General features: G+C 37.7%; 1 protein-coding gene across 2 annotated transcripts in view; it reads left to right on the forward strand.

Moving 5' to 3' along the window:
- Positions 1 to 17419, forward strand: part of COG5 (component of oligomeric golgi complex 5) — a 172477-nt gene that overhangs the window by 137984 nt on the left and 17074 nt on the right. For both annotated transcript variants that reach the window (XM_021539126.2, XM_077783629.1), the window contains exons 15-18: positions 11512 to 11622; positions 12986 to 13048; positions 13833 to 13936; positions 15283 to 15520. In XM_021539126.2, coding sequence (XP_021394801.1) covers positions 11512 to 11622; positions 12986 to 13048; positions 13833 to 13936; positions 15283 to 15520 — 516 coding nt within the window. The remainder of the gene's footprint in view (positions 1 to 11511; positions 11623 to 12985; positions 13049 to 13832; positions 13937 to 15282; positions 15521 to 17419) is intronic.

The following is a 17419-nucleotide window of genomic DNA, read 5'->3' on the forward strand; positions in this document are numbered from 1 at the left end:
CATCAGTTGCAGAGCAGTGGAACAGTATATGAGCAGTAATATGTTGGCACAAAAGGTTTCTTGGGAAGTAAGTGGGAAGCTTTGATTTAGCCTGAACTTGTTTTTGAATACAATGGTGAAACTGGATTTCAGATCTTGTGAAACAGTTCTGAATATTTAACTGGCTTAACGTTTAAATGTAAAGAGACTCTGACATAAAAATTATATGATTAAAATTAATATTCATTATTTGTAAACTTCTGAGGATTTACTGAGATCTACATTTCAATTAACTGGTAGTAGATTGTGTAACTAGGACAATGTTACTGTGAAGTATTGTCTGTCATAATGATTAGAAGCATGTGCTTGATGACAGATTATTTTCTAGTGCATTATAATTTAAGAAAGTAAATACCAAAAAAAAAGCCAAAGTAGAAAAGTGTACCAATTCATTGTTGTGTCAACCCCTTTTTTGGAGGCAAACAATACATACATGCATATCCCAGTCACTGACTGCTTGTCCTCAGATGGTCTGGGTTTGTTTTTCAGAGACAGTATGGGTGTTAAAAACACGTAACTGTCCTCAGAACAGTAAATGTAAGTAGATGAGCTTGGTCTCCTCTGTGTGAAGGCAAATTTGTATCATCGAGGCTTGTTCCGATCAGTGTTGGCCTCCTCTCAAGCATCAGCAAGACGTGTTTGTTTGTGCTGCAGAAAGGCTGATATTGAATTGCTCCACACTGTCACCGTGGTGTTTGTGTCAGTGTCTGCCACTCTCACCTGGGAGCACAAGGTCAGTGAGGGATTGTGACAGGCACTCAGGACTTAAGCTGCCATCCCAGCTGTGAACATCTCTCTGAGGTGGGAGGGTAACAGCACCCCTGGGCACTGTGGCCAGTGGGGCCAGGCAGTGCCTGCTGGCTGGGGAGGGCTCCCCGCTCCCCTTCCCCAGAGCAGTGCCAGCTGCCAGAGCCCTCCTGGCCATGGTGTCTGCAGGGCTGCCTCTCCTGAGCTGCAGCTGGAGCCTGGGGAAGGTAGCTGTGTGCCCAGGCCAGGAACTTGCAAATGAGTGTCCTACCAGCTTAGCGGTGCAGACAATCACGTGCCAGGTCCAGGGACCTTTCCTGGCACCCTTTACAGCTGTGGGTGTAGCCAGTATGTGACTGAGACTGAACAAAAGCAAGATGCAAAATCTGTTGAAGAGGAAGCTTAAAATGCTGACAGATTGGAGTAATTTTTTTCTTGCATCTGGAATTCATACTTCTGCTGTAAATAAATCTCTAAGGCAAAAGTTAGGAGTTGTGTTTTTCTTCTTATTGCTTTTGGTCTTAAGATTTTCTTAGATTGCCAGAACTTCAAAATATATGCTTTCCACAACATCTTTTTCTATCTGCAGTGCTTGTCAGCTGTACTTGACTTATTTTCGTATAGCATTTGGTGTTTCTACCAGTGTTTTAGACCTTGAAAAGAGTACAGTTGTCCATGGCATTGTGGCTAATTTGCAACTTAAAATACTGCTGGATAGGTGCAAGTAAACTCTTGGATATTAACACTCAAGTATTCAGCCCTTTCTTCAAGTAGCCAAGTATTTCTTTGAGCCAACTCAGATGACACCTTTTTGCATGCCGGTAAAACCAAGCCCTTCTGTAATTTAATATTCTATTTTTAGTGAATGTAATGGATGGAGATACAGGCTGAAGACTATCTATCTATCTGTCATGTTCAGATATTTTTAGAGCACTGATCTTTGTAATGCTGATCAGCACCAAATGTATTACATAAGATTAGCATCAAAATATATACAATGGAAAGTCAGCTCTGCTGCAGTTGTTCTTAAATTATTTTTAGTATTGCCCACAAAACTTGTATAGCTCAGTGCATTGCCCTGCCATTGTGTTCCATCTCTGTAGGAAACATTTTAAAAGATTTATTTTATCTTTTCTCAGACCTTTTCAGTCACAGGTCTCCTTCCTGAGGCTTCAAGTAAGATAGTAAGATGCACATTATGAAGATTTCAATAAATGCCCACTTTCCACCAGGACTGAAACTGAGAGAAATTGTCTCTCGTTGTCCTTCAATCCAGTTTATATTTGAACTTGTGATTTGTAGATGCAAGAGTCCAAATTCTGTTTTACTTATATTCCTAGCTAGTGTTGTGTTCTTTATTTGTGCTCAGGTGGCTTCATCTTTTGCAGTTACACATAATGATATTTTCAATTTTCAAATTTTAGTGGATGCTCAGAAATGCTATCTTCTCATTAAATATAGCTGGTTTCACTGGCTAACCATTTTGAATGAAGTAGGAACCATTGGAGTAGGTTACTAGGGGAGAGTTTCTGAGTTTAGAGGCAGACTGTAAGAAAACAAACTATATTCTTGTCACACCACTCTACAAGAAGTATTTTTGTGTTTCAATTTTTCTGAAAAAAGCTGCATCTTTCCTTTGAGTATTTTTAAAAACTAGTTTGTAATCACTGATGTTTAAAATAGATCTCAACTTTCTGCATATCCATACCATCATCATAACTATTTGTAGCAGTTAAATCTTGATTTATTTTTTCCTAATTTCTTTCTTAGTGGATTTATGGTGCATCTGATATATTAGAGTCAATAGAAGAAAGTTTGCTGCTTGTTTTTGGTGATGTAGTTTTGAAGGTGTAATGCTGTCATGCCATGGCTTTACAGATCTTCCAGGATCTCTCTTCCTGAGAATGCAATTCAATATGCTCTGATCTTGGTTTATATTACTACTGTTAAAAACAATCTCTACTTTATTAATGCTTGTCCTTGGTGGCTTGTAAACATTGTTGTAATAACGAGAATGAGGAAAGAAAAGGCTAGAATGCCAGGTGGAATAAAAAACCAATTCATCTTATAACAACGAGCTGAGAAGGAGACAGTCTTTACAAAGGATTTTTGTATTGTCATTTGTAAAAGAGAAAGTGTCTGTTATGCTTGACCACAGCAATGAAGATTTAAATAAGATGTTTTAAGGGGGTTATTTAGATGATAAGCCATATGAATGGCATATTTTTGTCCAAAATCTAAAAGGCTAAGTGTATTTTAACTGATCTAGGGACTATATTGGAATATCTTGGCTTAATCAGTGAAATTATGAAAAGTAGAAGCGCAAAGGAGGATGGGATTTAAAAGTTAAAATATTGCAATGAGAAAACACTTGGATGAAAAGGATTGATTCTTAGTTTTCTCTGAGTATTCATGGAGATAGGATTTTTTTTCTGAACCTTTCAGTCTGTCCTTAGTGGTTGATTAGGAAAAGGCAGAGAGCAGCTGGACTAAACAAGTGCTCCATTGGTTTTGCCCCAGTTTGTCTAGTCTGGCAAGACAAATATCCAGAACATGTTGCAAGAAAGAAAATTGTTGATACAAGATGGCTGTAATTCTCGTTTCTTTGAGGGAAATGAAAATAATAAAGATCTCATTTATGGAGGAAAACATTTATTAAGTTAACATTAATCATGTATATTTCAAGGAGAAATGTACCTTACACTACCCAAAAACATTTTTTGTGCCAGTTAATTTATAGAGATTGCTCAAATGAGATATGCTGGAGTAGCAAAAAAATGGATGAGCTGCATGTCTGTTAGGATGTTTACTGATGTTTATTGACATAACTGTGGGGTTTGGGGTAGCTGTGTTGGATTTTTTCCCACCCATCCTCTTTTGTGACATAGTTAAATTCATCTAGCTGAATAATTCAATCAAGTAGGAGAGATCAGTGTGGAGAGGGAGAGAGAAAAGATTTCCTGGAACCAAGTTCTTCCAGTGAAGGATAAAAATGCAGTGGCATTCTGGCATCAGATTTAAACCCCAGCAAATTTATGAGGCCTGTGATGGTTTTGAATTGAAAAGCATGATGAGTCCTTATTGTAATGACATAAAGTGAATTTCTGATTGCCTTTTTTATTATGTGATCTTATAAGAATTAATCTGTGTCTCCTATTACATGGCGTTATATTGAATTGTGAGCTTTCATTTGTGGGTGAATCACTAGTCAGGACATATTCCAACAATGAGATTTGTCTGACAGTTCCAGGGAAATGTATCTCGTCCTCCTGTCTAAATGTCGAATATTGTGAACTTTGGAGGGAAGTATGAGACCTAATAAGCCCACAAATCGTCAGGAACAGTCGTGAAATGACACCTCAGGAAAGGTTTATGTAAATAACGGGTCAGTAACAATGGTGTAAGTAATGTGAAAGATTATATTTTTCCCACTTCTCTTTTGAGATACATGAATTAGTTGTATTGTGCCAGTACCTTGAAGACATGGTATTACTGTCAATGAACAACTTGTATCCATGCTATTTAAATGAGAGAACCCAAAAATACTAATTCAATGTTTGGCACATTAAAAGAATTCATTAATAGGTATTTAAATAGAATATGTGGGAGGCTATTATATAATAAATTAATTTCAGAATAATTGCTATTTCACTGTACAGTAATAAAAGCTAAAGATGGCAGTAGGTCTAATTTAAAAATAATCAAAAGTCAGGTAAGGTTTTGTAATTTATTTTTTGATGGAAAGATGAGAAGAGCTTTGTTGAAACAGTCATTAGAAAGTACTTATATTGGTCAGAGAATACTTAGGAATATCTATCTGATAAATCACTTTAAAAAGCATTTAAACTTTTAAAACTCTAATTAAAAATCTGGAGGAGAGAGTTACATTAAAAAACTTCATGAAGGATTTTCTTTTTTCTCATGTTGTCTTTTGCTGGTTAGATCGTGACTCACATAACAAATGTGTGATTTTTAAACTTTTTTTTTTTTTAAGATACACTGGCTAAACTCCAGAAAAAAAATAATCTAAACATAAAAGTCTGATTTTTGGGAGTACTGTGTACTTCATTTTATCTTGCTAGGAAATTAGTTAAAAGACTTCTTTAAGCCCAGTATGTTATTTTGCTAGCATATAGTAAAAGAATGTGATTGCACAATCCTTACAATATTTTGTTATAGTAAGCTCCTAGTTATATCATAGCAAATTAAATTCTGTGATTCAGAAAAGGACTTGGTTAAATGTTTATATATATATATATAAAATGTGCGGTAAAGGATTTGGAATTTTTCAGTTTCGGAACAGCTCTAATGAGAGTTGGACCATGTAAGGTTCAATTATAAGCTTGTGTTGGGTGGTAATATTCTAATCTCTGTTAATGCTGAACTCAATACTACAAAAGGCAGATGGCAATTAAAGAAGTTGATTGTATTTTTTATGTGTAGGTGAATATCACCCAATCATGTTGAACCTCTCATGTGTCTTGGGGATGGATGTGCCTGCTCTCTACCTCTGGAGGGGCATTCTCAGTAGCTGGTTGAAACCAGGAGCTAATGGGATTACATATAAAATATGATTAATCATTCAGTCATTAATTTGGCAAGCATGAAAAAGGCAATAAACCACTACTGTCAGAGGTATCAGATCAACACACATTGTCCTTGAAATCCTCCTCAGACTTGGGCTGGCTGGATAATAGAAGGTGCATCATTTTATGTAGTTGAAAAATTATTCCAAGTGTTTCAGGTTTAGGATTCTCTGAGATTCCTTAAAGGAACTGGTTTTATAAGCCCTTTCTGATATCACAGTTGTTTTAAAGCAGCTCATTATTATCACCATGAACCATTAGTCACTTTTGGTTACTTGTACAGTGCTTTTATTCTCAGATGATTCAAAGACTTGGAGATAAATCCTATCTTTTCTCCTACAGAAAGACCATTTGCTGTTTTTCTTCTATTTCTTTGGCTTTTGAAAATATTAAGGAAGAAAAAGCAAAACAAAGCAGAAATATGCCTGAGGAAATGGTTCAATGATTGCTTCTTCTTTTAACATTCATAGTATGAGCATGATGTTTGGTCTTTTTCCTGGTCAAGGATGTAACAGTTCCTTCAAATTTTTCTTTCCAAAGTAATAATTATATTTTCTATAAGATTTTTAATTTGTCCACCATAGACCTCCTTTTCTATATTTCTAGAATATTACATTTTCTTTTTTTCTGAGAAAGCTAAAAAAAAAATATTCTGGAAGTTACAAGAATGTCCTGAAGGTGCAATATACATGTTATTATGTACATTTTAAATTATTGCCTGAACTCACATCTTATTCCTTTCCCCATGTCTTGAAATATTTCTTCTTTGCAAAATAAGAAGCCGCTCCAAGAAAATAAATTCTTACTTATTATTTATTCTTAAATTTTAGTTTGTTTTCTTTTAATTTATCCTCATCAGTCAAGGATCTTATTTTCACTGATACATTCATTCAAATACTATACTTTAAACCTCTAACTTATGTCTCTTCTTCTTTCAAGTTATCCTCTAAGTAACTAATATTTAAGTGGAATAGCTAATGGAGTTCAGATTCTTCTGTATTTTTCTGCTAAATGGTGCTTTTTATAGAAAAAGTAGTAAACTGATTCTACTAAACCTTTGTGGTTTTTAGGTGGAAAGAGATTGTAAAAAGTTCCTTCTGCAGTATGGAAAACATTAAACCCAAGAGTAAATCATCACAATTATTCGTAGTTTATGGGAGAAATTCCAGGGCCAAGCCCTATTGACTCAGAAACTCTCTAAATGGATTCTGTGCTTTATAATAAGTTGTTATGATCAGGCAGGAGGCCAAGTGCCAGATGGATTGATTGCCTTCTGCCAGAGGTATGGCAACATCAGCTGCATCTATTAGGAATGCATTTATTGTTGAAAACATCAGCTTGACAACCGGAGTTCAGTTTGTGCTATCAAAACACTCTTCAGTCTTGTGATCCTGGAGTTAGATTGAATGGTTTGTTGATAAGCCCTACATTCGTCTTGTTTTAGGATCTTCTCCATACTCCTAAATTATGATGATTTTTCCTGCTCTGAAGAAAATGGGTTTGCTGAGATTGTTTCAGAGAAATCAAATAAATGGAGCTTTCCAAAACTGGCAATAAGGATGCACAGGAGATCTTAGTTGGCAAGTGTGAAACTGAAGTTTTTCACAAGATACATAGTCTATGGAGGAAATAGTAACAAACGAGCTCACAAATCAGTGTCTCTTCTGAGCTGCCACCTGTTGAAAGAGGGGAGTGCTAGTCACTTTGAAACACTAAAAAAAATTACAGGAAAAGATGTATCAATAGTCTGAGCTTTCCTACAAGAAAAGACAAACTCAGTTAGCATTTCATTTATAACCCAAGGGAGAAATGATGATTTGATGCATGGCCTAATCTAAATTCTACATTCATTGCTTCATGGTGAAAACAAGAATTTAATCTTATCATTGCACATGTCTCAACATGTGAGATCAAATCCATGCTGTCAAATTTCATGTCTGTTCTGAGGCATCAAACACAGAAGTGTCAAATCCAGAACTCAATCCGGTTATTTCCAAGACATATTTCCAAAGTAGGTCTATGCAAAGGGGTGCAAATACATTTATAGGGTGAGAATGTATCTGACAGGGCTACTAGGGATCTGAGCTACTTCTTTAAATTCCCTTTATGGCTAGTGAAGGGAAATAGGTGCATACAGGGTGCATGCACCATCTTGCCAAAGCTGGGGTTTTAAAATAACCTAGGTGAATTACTCAAGGAAGTTCTTACTTCTCTGCTTCGTGGTTTCCTGCATATGGTCAGGTGAATCATTCCTGAAATTTTCTGCACTGGGCAGACTGACCCAAGGTGAGACACCTTCTCTCTCTGGAGGTGAAGCAGTGTAATTATGCAGGTGTACTGAGGGATGCAAACTAAAAAGAAACTATTTTTCGGAAGAACTTCTGAAGTCAGTGAGAGCACAGTGCCAGTCATGGCTTACAGCTTCTTGACCATGTCAGGCTGAAGTAAGTCAGGCGACATAAAAGTCAGCTTGTTTGTCTCTGTGACACATTTTTTGTGTATTGGCTTCTACAGGTGTCCTTTTTGGTAGGCTACCTGATATCAGTCTACTGCTTAGGTCTCAGATTCAGCTGAATTAGATTTAAAAAACTCCGAAATTCTTCTATGCAGCTTCCTCCAGCTAGTCAGCTGCCGCACATTTCAACCTCCTACTTTAGAGAAAACTCATATATATGTCAGAAAGGCGCTGTCTCCCAGTGTTTCTTTCTCATTTCAGTTTAACATCTGCCCTTGCTGCTTTTAAATGCTGCGTGGGACAGAAGCTCACATTCACATTTTTTAGGTCACCACAAGACTCAGCCTTTGTCCCAGTGCCTGGATGCGTGGCACAACAGTCCTGGCTAATATTTCCTGGTAGGACACCTCTCTGCCTTACTCTTCCTCACATGCATGAGCATCCCATGTTGGCAGTGTGCTCCTACTCCTCTTGGCAAAGGGAGCTCACACTGATGTGTCACCCCTTGTAGAATTGATGCTTGCTGGGGAATGGGTGCCTGTGCTACTGCCCATGAAATTACTGTAAATAGTAGACAGGCTTGAGGTAATGCAGAAACAATTTAACCAGCTGAAGTGAAGAGTGTAAGAAATCGATTGCTGTGCTTAAGGCAGATACAGAAATGTGGAGCAATCACAGTCCTTGTTGCTGCTGCTCATTCAGGTCTGGCTTCAACATCATTTATTTTCCTTTGTTTTCTGCTAGCAGGCTTAAACCAGACTAACTCCCAGGGTGACTGACAGCTCCCTGGAGATGGGATCTGGCCTTCAGCTGCACTTGGTCTTTCACTTGTTACCCAAAATAAATTCTGATTTGGGATGAAGTCACCCCTTCTGTCCCCCCTGTTTCTGCTGAGCATAATTCACCCTTCCTGGCCTTCTGCATTTCAGGATATATCTGACTGATTAAAAAAGCATCTGATTTTTTCTCCAGTACTCTCATCAAAAAGAAGGCCTGTGGACTGTGTCTTTCAGGCAGCCTGAGCAGACGTGCATGGGCTTCACAGTTATTTGACTTAACCTATTTACACAATTCAATCCCCAGTGGCCAGATAACAGAGGATAAGTTGCACTGCCACTGGGTTTAAATGCATAACCTGTGTCTAGCACAGAACTTTCAAAGTACTTTTTGTATAAAGGAGAGTGATAAATGTGAGTCATTGATAAAACCCTGTATGTTGGGAAAGAAATAGAAGGGGTTGTTTATGTCTATAGTAAAAGGGCTGTAAGGCTTGTTTTCTGAGAGCCAGGGAGACACAATAATGACATTTTTCCTAACTGGATGCATGACTGTATAATGGATATAAGGGGTGTCAGGAATTCAGTCTGAGGCATTAGAATATGGGAGTAATGATAAACTGCCTGAAATCCAGACTCTTGCCAGTGACACAGTGTAGGTACATGAACCAAAGTGGACAGAGAGCAGAACATTCTTGCCTTGAGGCAAAGTCAGGGAAACCATTGTGTTGACAGCAAGAGAGACTTCTGTAAATGGTAGGACATACCTGCCCATGTAGGTTCCAGGTGTTCTCATGGCACACCTTCAGGAAAAAAGGTCCTGGAGAGCCCTGTGCTGCCTAGTTCCAATTGTTAGTTACAAGAGTCAAGCTTTTCAGGTCTCTTTGCTTTAGACCATTGGTTTTAGGATGTACAAGGGATCAGCACATTTAACTGTCAAAATTAAGTGGATTAGTTAAAAGAAATCTAATATGGTGAACAGTTTTACAAGGATTAGTTGTTTTTAAGGTATTTTCAGATTTTGCCCGTGAAGCTGTTGTGCACTATTGCTGACTGCAAGAATTTCTTGTTATTGCAGAAGGGTTATGTTTGTACTTGTTAATAGTTTTACTTACCAGTTAGGCTTTTTCACCAGCAGGAGAGGTGGAGTCCAATGTCTAAGAACTTGTGAATTCTTTACAATTCTAAGGAACTGAAATTTAAGTGACTGGGATGAAAAAATTTTACTGGTTTAATAGTATCTTTTATGTTTTAATAGTTGTAAATGTGTGAAAATATAAATTAGTCTGCACAGTACTTAAAAAAGCATAGAGGAGAAGGTTATTTGTGTCTGGGAGGGTGGTTAGCAGGGTGGACAGGGTCTCTCTTTCCACAGCTGTTCTTTTATTAATCTGTGAAGCTGTAAATGTGATAGCAGAATTCTAAAAAACAGTCAGGTCTGTCAAATAGAAGTATCTAGAAGGAAACAAGGATGTTGTTGCCCACGTGGCTGTTCTATCAGGGAGGCAGGAAAATGCTGACACAACAATGTATTTGTCAACCAGTTTAAGGATACATTTTGATATCAAATAATTGATGGTACATTGGAAAAGATCTTTCCTTCTACAAACGCCTTGGAAATCTATTTATCCTAAATTTGAAGACAGAGAAATGAACAGATATTGTCACCATAGTGCTGTGAATAAATCAGAGGTCCTGGGTGCTTGCAAAAACCTGTCTAAAACTTCATCATTAGCAGTGCTGGAAAATACTAGATAACTGTGCTTGTATGCTGTCTGTGCTTTTGCTGTGTGGAAGCTATGGGAAGTATGGGAATAGTCTTTCAATAGTAAAGACTCACTGTTTCTTATAAGTTAAAAAGTTTCATATTATGTTTGTTTCTTTTGTTCCTAAACAATTATTACTGTATGCTCAGTTTTAGTTTAGGAGCTTTCTGTAAGACCTACAATTGTGTCTAGACATATTCCATGAAAGTCTCTTTACCATTTGCTCAGTGAGTTGAATATATTTTTACTGAGAGACTTTTGGAGCTAGATATCTTCAGGGATTTCCTGGAGGATAATTCTGTATCCTGAAACATAGATAACTAGTTGGGTAATTATATCTCAGTTAAGCCTTCTATTAATAGGTATTCTTGCTTTAATGTTTAGATGTACTTCCAGAATTCACATCGCCATTTTTCAGTTCTTTGTATTTCTGCAGCTTTGAATGCACAAAAAAAAAAATAAAATTGTTTGTTTATCAATTGCACTTTATTATGTTTTAAATTATAAATATATGCTATGGTGTCCTTTTGAGACTGTTCCATAGTTAATGGCTATTTATGTATCATCATGGAACTTTAATTTCTGTCATAATAATAAAAAATACATGCTTTGTGCAGTTTAAATGTGAAATATTTCTTTGAATTTTGCTGAAAGATTTATAAATAAAACTCTTTAATGACAGGTCTAGCAGTTTTAGTTCTGTTTTTCTGTTGACTTATGAGCCTCCAGTATATACAGAACTCTAAGCCACCTATTTGAAAAAGCAGAGCTTTGAAGGAGAGGTTTGAATAGTTGTCAGAAGGGCAGACTGAGGGTGTACAGAAAAATGTATGCTGCTCATAGAGAAAAGCTGCTGGGACTTTTTTGGGCTTCACCAGGTAGGTGATTTCACCTGACTATTAGATTACAAAGTTGAAGTTTTGCTGGGAGATCTGGGTCTCAGAGCTGTGGTTTGGGAGCTGAGACAGTCTCACAAGGTTCCGGTTGCTGTTGTTCAGGCTGTTTAATCTGAAGATGGACGAGAGTTAATAGGAGGAACATTGGGTAGTCAGGGCCTGTGGCTTTTTGCTGTGGTCAAAGTTAACTTTGGGGAGACACACTGTTAAAAGAGCTGGTATCAACAATTTCTGTGATCACTGCAGCTGTCTACTCAAGGAGATGCCAGCCAGGTGATTGGGCCACTGACAGAGGGCCAGAGGAGGAACGTGGCTGTGGTTAATTCTCTGTACAAACTGCACCAGGCAGTTCTGAAGGTAGGCTTCTTTTGGCATTTCTCTTCTTGCCATAATGTTACCTTCTTGCTCTATCCTGTGCATATGCTCCATTCAGTGGATGAGAACTCTTGGCAAATACAGCCCAACTTTGTCTTAAGAGCTGCACCTTGCTGTGCATTTGTACAGCTCTTTGAGACTGGGCTGGCCCTTGTAAGCACAACTATATGACAAATTTCCAATAGTAGAAGAATAAAAATATGTTTCTAGAGAATAATCATATCTGACAGCTGTTACTTTGTGAGCATAAACAATTGAACTATTTGTTTTTTTCTTATCTGTCTTTGTACTAATCAGCCTGATAACCCCTTGCTGCATCTGCTTCAGCCCAAGTTTACATTTTTCAGGAGGGCTTCAATGCTTTCCCACAATTGTGTCTAAACTGAGAAGAGGAAGGAAAGGGTAAAATCAAGAAAAGCAGTATCTCACAAATATCTCCATTCATTATTACTGTGACTAAAGTCTGGCCTGGAAATTTTTCAGGACTAAGCACAGTTATGAATAATTCCAGTATACTGATTAGTGATGCCAGTTGTTACACAGTCTTTGTAAACTAAACCAAACAGATACATTGGTAGTTGCAGTTAATCTTATTTAAATCCTAGCCTGATTAGAAAAAAAGATCATGAGTACTCCTGACTCTGGATATGTTCAAAGAATTTTAAAAAATGCTAAAAAGCCTATAAAATTTCCTTGGATTTTGCAAACAGATGGTAGATCAACTTTTAAGTCTGCTTTTTCTGATGTACTTAGTAATGAACCTCATGTGTCTTAGTGTTGGAGGGAGATCTGATATGATTCAGTCTTTGAGTTCAGTACTTAACTGGCTTAAAAATACTATTGTGTAGCATGTTCAAGACTATAAGGAAATTGGTAGAATAGTCCTTCAGATTATTCCTTGACTCTTAATTTTAATATTGTTTTAGCTGTACATAAACAACTATTTAACATGTAGTGCTATAATAGTCATAATACTGAGAAAGAGCAACCATTCCTTCAAATATTTGCCACAGAGCTGTTTGTATAGTTCTCCATGAATTCTATACTTAGCAGTAGGAGAATACACCAGTTATTTTTATTCTGATTCTGTTAGCCTTTCAGCTAAATTTCAGCTTGACTTCATTGAGTCATTTCTTTGCCAAGGCAGAAGCAGAGTCCATAGGAAATCTGAGAGCAAAGGATTGATGATGCACCAAAAATTCTGTCTGTGTGAAGCACACTTGATAGTTATCTGTAAACACTCATTGCTAAGGATAACTGAGTGTGTTTTTAAATGATGATGAATATTATGAATTCTGTTCATTTGTTGAATGCTGATTATTAACAATTACTTTACAATTTTTAGGTTATTACCAGTCAGAGCTCATTTCCAGCAGCTGCTGAGCAAACAGTCACAACTGCCTTAAAGGTAATTGAATGTCCATATGCTTCAGGGATAGGGCTGAGCTTGGCTTTGTTTGTTACACTTAAAATGGGCACTTATTTTCCACATATTATTTTACATCAGTATATTTAGTAACAGGTATACAAATATTCTGACATTTCTAATTTATTGTGTCTGCAGCTACATATGTGTTACCAGTGCCAGATCACTGCTTGAGTCATGCTGGTATTCAGAATATTCTCATAACGGTCAGGACACAGATGTCATCTGGCTGTGAAAATAAATGTCTTTCTCTGCAGCATTCACACAGCAATAGCTGGATCCTTCATCACCCCCTTCCTCCCACAACAGAAACATCAAATTATAATTTTTATGTGACTTGGTACTTTCCTGGAGGGGGATGTGGCTGACAGCTCTCCAAGTCTGTTCTGCCGGGCAGTGACCTGGGAGGGTTTGTGTGCAGGGAGTGAAGAGCAGCTTGTGTCTAGGGAATGAACAACTGAGCCAAGTGTGTACCAAAACATGTACATGTACAAACCAGGAATGCTAAATTGCTGTGCAGCTTTTTGAAGGAAGACTTTACACAGAAGCAGCAAGCAGAAGCCTTATTTCTGTACTTTTTCTGGTAAAATCAGTTAAAGAGAAATGCTATCTTTAGGTTTAGTTCTCCTATTTAGCATTTTCTAATGCAAAATAATAAAAAGCACTGATAAAATGGACTGTTTCCTAAGGTATTTTTGAGGTGTCAAAATGCAAATGCTTTTAGTTTTTGTTTCCTTACTTCTGCCTTTTTCTTATTCTATTTTAGGCAGTCCATGATCTAATGGGTAGCGCTGTTCAGCCGCTACTGAACTCTGTAGGAGATTCAGTGGAAGCTATTATCATCACTATGCACCAGGAAGATTTTTCTGGGTAACTAGAAATATCTTTTACATTTACCATTGCTCTAGTAAGATTTCCTGCATGTGTGTAATAGATGGTTATTGCCACAATGTCCTTGAAGCAAGAGTGCTTGTTTGTTGAGGGGAAGGTGATGCTTTATGGTTAATGAACACAGGAAGCAGAATTACACTTATCTGTTGAAACAAATTAATCAGGTAGCATCTGTCTTCTCTCCCTCCCCCTTTTTTTATTAATGTCTGTTGAGTAAAAATAATTTCAATTAGAAAAAGAAAGTTGACAAGAGGCCATTTTTGTGCTTAAAAAAGCCCTTTTGCTTTCAAAATGTGTTTTTTTTGGACAGTCTTCAGAACTGTCAGTATTCCTGTTTATCAAAGCGTATCACCTGTGATATAATAGTTAAAATTAACTTAAAAAAAAATTTAAATCTCTGGTTCAGTGTGTTATGCTATTTTCCCAGTGTGTTTTCATTAAAATTTCCAGGATTCTTTACATGCCAAGATCTTGAGTCTGATGTATAATTGAGACTTCCTTCCTAAATTTTATTTTGGTTGTCATGTCTGTTCTGACATTGCTTGTATCATCAATTGTCCTGGTTTCTGTCTTGAGAATTAACTGAAAATACTGTATTTTCAGAGATGTTTTGAATTTTCCCTTCATTTTTTTTTTTAAACAACATCTTACTCTTACCCTAGTTTGGTACCAGTAGTACAATACCTCTGTAGGTGGGCAAACAGTTTCCAGCCAAAGGCTAAATTTTGTTAGATAGCCTGTGTGTTCTTCTAAGTTTGGAAGAACTCTTTGACCTGACTGTCAGTCAAAGAAAGGGAAAAAGGATTGGTTGGATCTAGGGGCTTCTGTGCTGCTTCTATGATACTGACTTCGTAATCCTGTGTTTGGAGGAATCTCAGAGACTTATTCTATACAGAGAACAGGTTTGGGATTAATACGCTCAATTAGTAACTCTGTGACATATGTTTACATTTTATGAGCCACTATTACACTTTTGAATCAACAACTGGGACATTAAAATTTAGGATCTGGATTTCAGGTGTAGGCTCCAAATTGAAGGAGGGAGGCTCTGCAAGTTGGGTAGGAGTGGGGTATTGCCCTTTATCTTGTTATTTCTTGTTTCATCTTTTAATTCTTCATGGGCATGGCTGATAAAGAGATGTCTTCTGACTATAGTTTCAGAGAGAGTTACATGCTCCATATTCTGAGTAGAAATGAGTGTCTACAATTCATGTCATGACTTGATGGGGTAGGGAAAAAGTTTAAAAGAATCCAGTAGGTTTTGGTTGTGTTCTAAAGATGAATTTAGCTAGCCCTATTTATTTTTCTTCTCTTGTTTTTTTCAGATCATTATCCAACTCAGGAAAACCAGATGTCCCTTGTTCTCTCTACATGAAAGAGCTTCAGGGCTTTATTGCAAGAGTCATGAGTGACTACTTCAGACATTTTGAGTGTTTTGACTTTGTCTTTGATAACACTGAGGCCATGGCTCAAAGAGCAATTGAGCTTTTCATTCGCAATGCCAGCCTAATCCGGCCCCTCGGTGAAGGTGGGAAGATGCGCCTTGCAGCAGATTTTGCACAGGTACCCCCAGTGCTGATTTCTGCTTTTTAGTGTCATTTCACTGATTTCACTGAAAAGTATCAACACTTTTGTCCCCATTGAAGTGTAAATAGTTGTAGAGATTGGTGCATTCCAGGTCTAAACATCCTCTCTGATAAGATACTGGATCCTGAGAAATGCATCCACTAAGTAGTTGAAGATCCCTCATCACTGTAAGGCACATTCAGGGAGGTCTGACAGCTTCCTGTCCAGGTGACTGTTGCATTTAAATTCGGCTGCACCTTGGCATGTTGTCCCACTTGGCCAACCTCTGTGGCACGTCCGTCATTTCCAACCATTCATTCACTTCTTTCTTTCTCTCTCTTCTGATGGAATGTGGTGTGTCGTTTCCTTAGTCACTCTGTGCCCACAGTGGTTTATGGCTAGCTCAGCTGCTTTGCAGTGAATGAGACAAGCTAAAGAAATATCAATATCCAGACAAGAGCTGTCCTGTAGAAAACAGAAGGGCAGCTGTCTTTTGAGATTCTCTTCATGACCCAATTGACTGACCTACATCTCAGTTTTATCTAACTCCTATACAGGACTAAACCATAAAAGAAAATGCCAGATTAATATCCACTACCTGTCTGTGTTACCTAGTATATTAAAATTTAATTTGTCTGCAGTACTACTGTATGGTTAATGTGCCAAAGAATCAGGCAACCACGGATCAATCTGAGGCTGCCATTTATTATTATCCAAGTGGAAAAGAGAATTAGCACCGTCTGCATACTGAGTGCTGATTTCAGCTGGTAGGTAATTGAGGTAGGAGAGGAAGGCAGGGAGGGAGGAATTGCTGCCACCTCCACTCCTTCTTGTGGCTGCTTTGTATCATTTGCCTGTGAGTTACATACTCCTGAGTAAAATTCTTTTATTCATAACTCAAAAATAGCAAATCAGCCCTTTACCACAGAAATGGAGGGGAAGTTTTCAATTGCTTTCAGCAAGAAAGTTCCATTCCTTTCTCTGTTTTGAAGACAATGGCATAAAATTGGAAGCAAAAAAAAGGACTCTTGACTCTTCCTGTGGAAGAAATAGAGATAATTTTTGTAATTTATGCTAATTTTAACTAAAGTCATATAAATTTGGAAAATGTTTTTGCCTGATTGTATAGTTAAAGTATCTGATCTAAGCACCTGTTACAACCTAAAAATATAACTTGCTTAAAATTTTTTAAACACTGATCCATTCTAATATGGACTACCTTTCAAGTGAAAAATGAAGATATGGTTTTCTAGCATGTAGAGGAATTTACATGGTTTTCCCCACTGTGCTGAGTATAACTCCTCAATGGAGTAAATATTCTGATTTCTTTTGTACCACAGTATCAAAAAAAAAAAAAGGGTTTGAATTCATTCTTGTCTCCTGCCTTCAACTGTTGCTGCATCTGGGGGCTTGTGGTTTTCTTTTCTTCACATTGCACCGTATTCTTGGCTTGTTTTAAAATGAGCTTAAGACAAGAAATCCGTGTCCGACCGGCTGCAGGAGCCAACTCAGCACTCACTCTGTGCCTTTGAGCATCTCTGCACAGAGCTCCTCTGGGTGTCCCAAGCTGCACAAACGGCCTGGACACTCTAGCCTCTTGCTCAGGATAGAAGGAAAAGGACTTGAAACATTTTCTAAGTGGATGCTGCTTTGCAACCATGTTTTCTGGGATGTGTGTGCTTGTGTGCTTCTCCCAAAAACCTGGTAGATTTTGTGCACATGCCCACGATGCCAGCTCCTGGGAGCCTGGCAAGAAGCTGGTTGTTGCTCTGACCCAGCCAGGGGTCCTGGTGTAAATGCAGCTTTAATGAGGACTAGGAGAGATTGCTGCTGCTTTTGGCTGAGGAGGGCAGGGAGCAAGTATTTAGCTGGGCTGCTGGCTTGATCAGAAGGATA

The sequence above is a fragment of the Lonchura striata genome, chromosome 5 (genome assembly GCF_046129695.1).
Source record: "Lonchura striata isolate bLonStr1 chromosome 5, bLonStr1.mat, whole genome shotgun sequence".
Taxonomy (NCBI): Eukaryota; Metazoa; Chordata; class Aves; order Passeriformes; family Estrildidae; genus Lonchura; species Lonchura striata.